This window comes from Pipistrellus kuhlii, unplaced genomic scaffold (genome assembly GCF_014108245.1).
Source record: "Pipistrellus kuhlii isolate mPipKuh1 unplaced genomic scaffold, mPipKuh1.p scaffold_m20_p_28, whole genome shotgun sequence".
In the NCBI taxonomy this organism is placed as follows: Eukaryota; Metazoa; Chordata; class Mammalia; order Chiroptera; family Vespertilionidae; genus Pipistrellus; species Pipistrellus kuhlii.
In genome coordinates, this window is record NW_023425527.1 from 6,033,033 (window position 1) to 6,039,667 (window position 6,635).

Consider the following 6,635-nt stretch of genomic DNA (forward strand, 5'->3'; position numbering starts at 1 on the left):
GTGGTCACTTTGAATATAACTGTGCCCCATACACCCCCATTTCCCTCCCAAAAGTGCCGGGTCCAAAACCCCACTGCTTCCTCCCTCTTTCCTGGAAATCACCCAGGCTGTTCCACTGGCTCAGCACAATTCAGAGTTCGGGTTACTCCACCCACTCCTGGTCCCAATAAAAGAAATACAGAGCAGCCAGAACAGCACAGACACTCACAGGCTCAGACTCCAGCCTCTATCTCTCCAGCCACTCTCTCCTTGAAGCTCATCTCCTCACCCTCCAGCATGAAGGTCTCCGCAGCCCTCCTGTGCCTGCTGCTCACCATGGCCGCCCTCAACACCCAGGTGCTCGCTCAGCCAGGTAAGCGCCCACCCTCCTTCCATTGGAAGCACATCACCCCATCTCTGGGTGATCATGGCACATGAGAACAGAAGGGGGATCCCCAGCCTCACTTTAACAACAAGGTCAGGGAACTGGGAAAAGGATGAGGTATGCCGCTGGTCGCACAGGTGCTCCTGGGCAGAGGCAGGGTGAGAAATCCAGCTGAGGAACCCAAATCCGGCCACTTTCAGGACTCCAGCTGTGGAAACACACATACACACACACACACACACACACACACACACACACACACACACTGTAGTCACCGCCTTAGCTCCTTTCAGCAGTATTTGGGGGGGCTGGGATGATCACAGAGAGGGGGACTCAGGTGGTGGGTGTGGGGGTACAGTGAAGGGGAGTGGAAGAGCCCCAGCATCGGGACTGTGCTTCATTCAGCCCAGCTTCCTGAGACACGGCTCAGCAAGAGGCACTGGGCATCAGGAGACTCATGGCCAGGCATAGGTTATGTGGAGCCTAAAGGGAGACCCATAGTGGGGTCCCTGACCATCCCTGATCACAAGGGTCTGCATTCTTAGCTCCTCCTAGTGACACTCCCAGGAATCTTGTCATTTTAGCAGCTCCCCTGCCCTCTAGTACCCTGTTTCCCCGAAAATAAGACAGGGTCTTATATTGATTTTTTTTTTCCTCCCAAAGTTGCCCTAGGTCTTCTTTTCAGGGGATGTCTTATCTTTCCATGCGCTAGGTCTTATTTTCGGAGGATGCCTTATTTTAGAGGAAACACGGTAGCAGTGCTCTATGCCCATGTCACAGCACAAGAAACTGAGTCAGTGTGACATCCTAGCTCTGCAAGATCCACAGAAGTATTGAAATCAAAATGGGCTCTACCCCTATTCCTCATTTCCCTTTGCCTTCTCCTAACTACTTCTTTTCTGCTCTGATTAAGATTTAAAAAAAAAAAAAAAAAAAAAAGTCCAGTCCGTCCTAAAACGCTTTCTCTTTGTTGTTCCTTTCCCAGATGGAGTCATTTCCCCAACCTGCTGCTATACATTCCGGGAGAAGAAGATCCCAATGCCTAAGCTGGTGAGCTACAAGAGAGTCACCAGCAGCAAGTGCCCCAGAGAGGCTGTGATGTGAGTTGAGCCCCAGCCCTCCCTGGTCCAGTTTTTCCCCAGGAAAAGGGAGCCTCAAACCTTAGAGTCAGAGAGCGAACCACCTAATCCAGTCCCTGGAGGGGCCCAGTGGGAATTCTGAGATCAGGAGGGAAAACCTGACTCTCAGCATCACTCTCCACCCCGGTGCTTATTCAGACCAGGCCAGTGTCTTCAGTCAGAGGTCAGGATGGCTTCACCTGGGTCCGCCAGGGGAGCAGTTTGCACTGGGTTCCCTCCTCCCTCTTCTAATTAGCTCCCAGGGCAGCTACTTAGAGACAACTGAGCTGCAAGGCTAGGCTGACACCTCAATGGAACTGCATCTAACCGTGCCCTCTCTCCCCACAGCTTCAAGACCAAACAGAAGTATATCTGTGCTGACCCCCAGCTGAAGTGGGTCCAGGATTCCATGAAGCACCTAGACAAGAGAACCCAAACTCCAAAGCCTTGAATGACCACTCCACAACCCAAGAATCTAACCCTAATTTATTGCCTCCTAACTGTCCCTAAATGCCCTCCAATATTATTTTATTATATTTTCAAAGAATATGAGCTTTGTTTATTGCTATAAAATGTGATGTCTTAAGTAATGCTAACCTCATTTAAGATATTGATGTTTTAAGTTTCTCTCCTATGGACACTGGTGTTTGTCTAAATTGCTTCCCTAAGGGGCGGGTGCCCTGCAGTTCCACCCCTGAAGTGGCATGAGAGTCCTTGCGACAATCATGAAAACAAACACGTGTTGTCTTAAATTCTAAGGCATTGCTAAAAACGTTATTATGGAGATGTAATGATGTTACTCAGGAGCAATGTATATATTTTTGTACAAAACCTGACTTTTGGTGTTTTCTTGAAGGAAGCTAAAAAGCTGAGTATTTGCTTGATGAGGAGGGAGGGGCAAGGCTTCAGAGGACAGGGCTCATGTTTTGAAGGAATGAGGACGTGGATTGCCTTGGTCTTTCCCCCTGGGGGCTCATCTGAGTGCCTAGAGAGAAACTTTTAGGGCAAGACTCAATCAGGCATCCTATTCCTGCCATTCTGGCCCCAACACTGTCTGCCCAGGTCCCAATTACCCTTGTGACTCCTTTAGCAAGAGTCCCACCCCCATTTCTTTTCTTAGAGTTCTGAGCCACCCCCTAATATCTCCCCTAATCGATTGCAACTAACCCCAATCTTTCCCCATTCAATTAATTCTCCAACGTGGAGTAATACAGACACTGCAGACTTTGTGAAATCAGGGGGAAACTTAATCACCATCAATATAATGGTTAGAGCCAAAACCGGTTTGGCTCATTGGACAGAGCGGATTGAAAGGATCCAGGTTATATTCCGGTCATAACATGTACCTTGGTTGTGGGCGCATCCCCAATAGAGGGTGTGTAAGAGGCAGCTGATTCGTGTTTCTCTTTCATCGATGTTTCTAACTCTCTATCCCTCTCTCTACCTCTCTGTAAAAAAACAATAAAATATGTATTTTTTTAAATGGTTAGATTAGAATTGCATAAAGAGGGTAAGACTTAAATTTAACCTTGCTGAATGAGAAGTGTGGTATTCTTTAAAAATTACAAGATTGTTAAGAAAAGAAGGAAGAGTATAAGCAAATACCTAGAAGGAAAAAAAAAAAAAATATATATATATATATATATAGTAGGTACATAAAAGAGGGAGAAAACTGCCATAGCCAGTATGGTTCAGTGGACAGAGCATCAGCCTGTGGACAAAAGCATTCCAGATTCGATTCCAGTCAAGGGCACATACCTTGGTTGCAGTCTCCTCACAGGCTTGGGCCCTGAACAGGAATCAATGGGAAAATATCCTCAGGTGAGGATTAAAAAAATAAAACTAAATAAATATGATTTTTTTTTAAGAGAGAATAAACTGATCAGATTTCCATTGAGGTTCATGTCTGGGTCAGGTATTAGGGATGTTTAGAAATAAAGGTTGAGTAAAGGATTCTGAATTTCAAAGTGGTTAATTAGTGCTCCACTTCATAAGTTAAAAGATGTTGAAAACATTTGCTCCACTGAAGAAGGACACACCAGGTTCTGAGATCCCCAGGTTCAGAGATCCCGAGGTGAGTTTCAGGAAATGTAACTTGGTGGCTTCATGCACATCTGGAGAGACAGGGACAAGGGAGAGGCTTCTGCCATGGTCCCGGAAGGAGGTGACGAGGACCTGACTATGGAGCCAGAGTCAGCCTTGGAAAAGAAAGAGGTGGGCAGGTGAAATGTTGAGTGTGGTAGATGGAGGAGGCAGACCTGTGACCTAAGATACAGAAGCTCCTTCCTCAACTCACGTTTTAAGGATTCAGCTTCCTTGAAACCAGAATGTCCTTCTTCCCATCACTATCCCCCCATCCCCACCCTGGCGGCCAGAATCATCCATTTCCACGGATGGGCCTTTTTATCCTAATGTCCCCATAAAGTCTGTGTACCTTTGCATGATGTCTAACTTACCTGGGAGATATCTGTTTCATCCATAGGAACACAGACAGACCCTGCTCTAAGAAAGCCGCTATCTTACCCAAGCGAATGCATTTCGCATGGTACTGGCCTTCCCAATTCGATGGGGAGATGGCTGCTGGGCCAAAACAGACCAGGCACTACCTCTGGCAGCCTGAGGTGCTAGGAGACCCTGGCTGGACGAAGGACATGGGGGCTTTAATTAAGGAACTGGCACTGACCCAGCAAACTGGGTGTTCTGAGTCTCCATAAATAAAGTAAGGCTAACCTAGTGTTATCAATAGGGGAGCCCCATGGGCCCTAGATGTTAAGATCTGGGAGTGTGTCTCTCAGAAAACTTCCATTTCAACCAGCGGGAGCTGGAGAGAAGAGAGGTGATTCCACCATAGCTCCAAGTCACACTGTCTAAACGGCTCTGATACATCAGTCAGCAGACAATTTCCCGGCAGCGGTGTAAGGAACTCACTGCCCCTCATGCCAGGTCCAACCCCTCCCTGCCTCTCTCCCTCTCCTGCAGTCTATGGCCTTGGTCCCCGGTCATGAGTCAACCTCTAATTGCTGAGGATGCCAAGAGGCAAAGGAAGTGGAGTGCGAACCAATGGGCCCTCTAATGCCAGGCAGGTGAGGTGTGGGGTCTGGAAGGAGGGGAGGCCAAGCGAAGGGTGGCTCTGTGCTAAAACCCCCAAATAATCTGTTCACACTCCCTTTTCAAGTCACGTCTATTTATTTTGAAGAAATTTGGAATCCAGCTCAGCCTGGAATTCCTTACTCCTTGCATGATGAAATGTGGGCACAAAGCACTGGCCACAGGCCCAGCATGAGGAGAGGATGTTAAGTATCGTGTGTTGATTTCTTTCACTGCCAGCAGACTATTCCAGGAAATCTGGGCTTTTTCTATCATGCTAAAAAGTCTTCCAGCCTCTGCCCATTTCAAATTCTAAAGCCACTGCTACATTTTTACTATTTGTTACAGCAGCACCCTTCTTATATTTATACAAATCTGTACTCATTTTCTATTGTAACTATAAACAGGAAATTATCAAATTAATGTCTTAAAACAACACAAATATATTATCTTAAATTCTGGAGGTCAGAAGTCTTTCTGGAAGCTCTAAAGTAGAATTAATTTTTTTCCCTTTTCCAATTTATAGAAGTTTCCTACATTTCTTATCTCATGGCCCCCTTCCTCCATCTTCAAAGCCTCATTAAATCCCCCCTTACTCTCCCTCCCTTTCTATGTCTGTCTCTCTCTCTCCTCTACTTCTGTCATCACATATGGTCTCTGATTCTTACTATCCTTCCTCCATCTTATAAGAACATTTGCGGGCAGAGAAACCAAGAGGGTGGGATAAGGTAAACAACTAAATGCAGCCTACCACAACAATTTTAAAATTACAACTGGAAAACAGAGCAAATATCGCCCTGAACCACCAGAAGGCTGGCTGAGTGGAAGCTCTAACATCTAGGAAAGGAAGAGAAAGGATGCAGACCCTCAGGAGCTGTGGAGGTGCGGAGATCTGTGCTCGAAGAAAGGGTGGCCACCAAATACAATGCTGGCTTACTCGCAGCACACTCGGAAAGGGTGGGCAGCTAACTTGCAGCTAGCTTTCTTGTTTGGGAGGAAAGAAAAACCTCCCTATTGCACTGATAGCCAGCTCCAATAAAGGAGAAATTGGACTGTCAGGCAGTGGGCAAAACTCTCTCACAGGTGAACGTGGCCAGCAGCCATTACTACAGGACTCAGGAACAGGACCCTCTTTGGGCGGGGCTGACAGGAAACCAAAGCTTGTCTAAGCCACCCCGAGACTCCGCTCCACCCAAAATGAGCACAGAAGCCCTCCCAGTGTCTAGCTTTCTCGATATGGAGAAAAACATAACTTCCCAATGGAACTGATAGCCAACTCTGATCCGGGAAGAAACTGACTATCAGGGAGCAAGCAAAACTCGAGAACAGCCTTCCCCCAAGTGGTACGCATGCCAGCAGCCAGTGTTGCGGGACTTGAGGAATAGGACCCTCTTAAAGTGGGGCTAACAGGAAACCAAAGCTTGTCTGTGCCACTCTGAGACTCCTCCCCATCCAAGCTGAGCACAGAAGCCCTCCTAGCTGAGACACTGCTGATCCTCACAGCCAATTGGCTTGGAGATCAACTTTCCCCAGTGATACCAACAACAAGCAAGGCTTAACAACAAGACTGCACACACAACCCACAAAGGGCTGCACCAAGACTGTCCACCTCAGGTAACTGGGAAGGCTGAGCTTCTGGGCCCTGCTAGGACACCTAGCACACAAAGCTACTCCATCAACTCACAGAAGCAGCTAAAATGCAGAGAAGAGGCAGGCCACAAAGGAAGGAAATGGAGGGAAGCAAAGAATGGACATGGAATTGAAAACCACAGTTATAAAGTATTTCAAGAATTTCCTAGAAAAGGCCGATAAAATAAATGAGACCTATGAGGATATGAAAAGGGATCAACTAGAAATAAAGCATACACTGACAGAAATAAAAAATATTATACAGAGTCCTAAACACAGACTTGAAGATCGTAAGAATCTGCTGAAACCGGTTTGGCTCAGTGGTAGAGCATCAGCCTGCAGACTGATGCTCTACCACTGATTCTGGTCAAGGGCATGTACCTGAGTTGCGGGCACATCCCCAGTAGGGGGTGTGCAAGAGGCAGTTGGTCGATGTT

General features: G+C 47.1%; 1 protein-coding gene across 4 annotated transcripts in view; it reads left to right on the top strand.

Annotated features, from left to right (window-relative positions):
* The first annotated feature begins 179 nt into the window (after nt 1-179).
* Nucleotides 180-6,635, top strand: part of LOC118728099 (C-C motif chemokine 2) — a 10,335-nt gene continuing 3,879 nt past the window's right edge. Inside the window, exons 1-3 of one of the 4 annotated variants that reach the window (XM_045587369.1) lie at nt 180-352; nt 1,338-1,464; nt 1,831-2,097. In XM_045587369.1, the coding sequence (XP_045443325.1) occupies nt 277-352; nt 1,338-1,464; nt 1,831-1,933 (306 nt within the window). In that variant the 5' untranslated portion in view covers nt 180-276 and the 3' untranslated portion in view covers nt 1,934-2,097. Of the gene's footprint in view, nt 353-1,337; nt 1,465-1,830; nt 2,098-6,635 lie in introns of those variants that run through there. The other 3 variants (XM_036454354.2, XM_045587368.1, XM_036454352.2) reach the window with 3 other exon arrangements.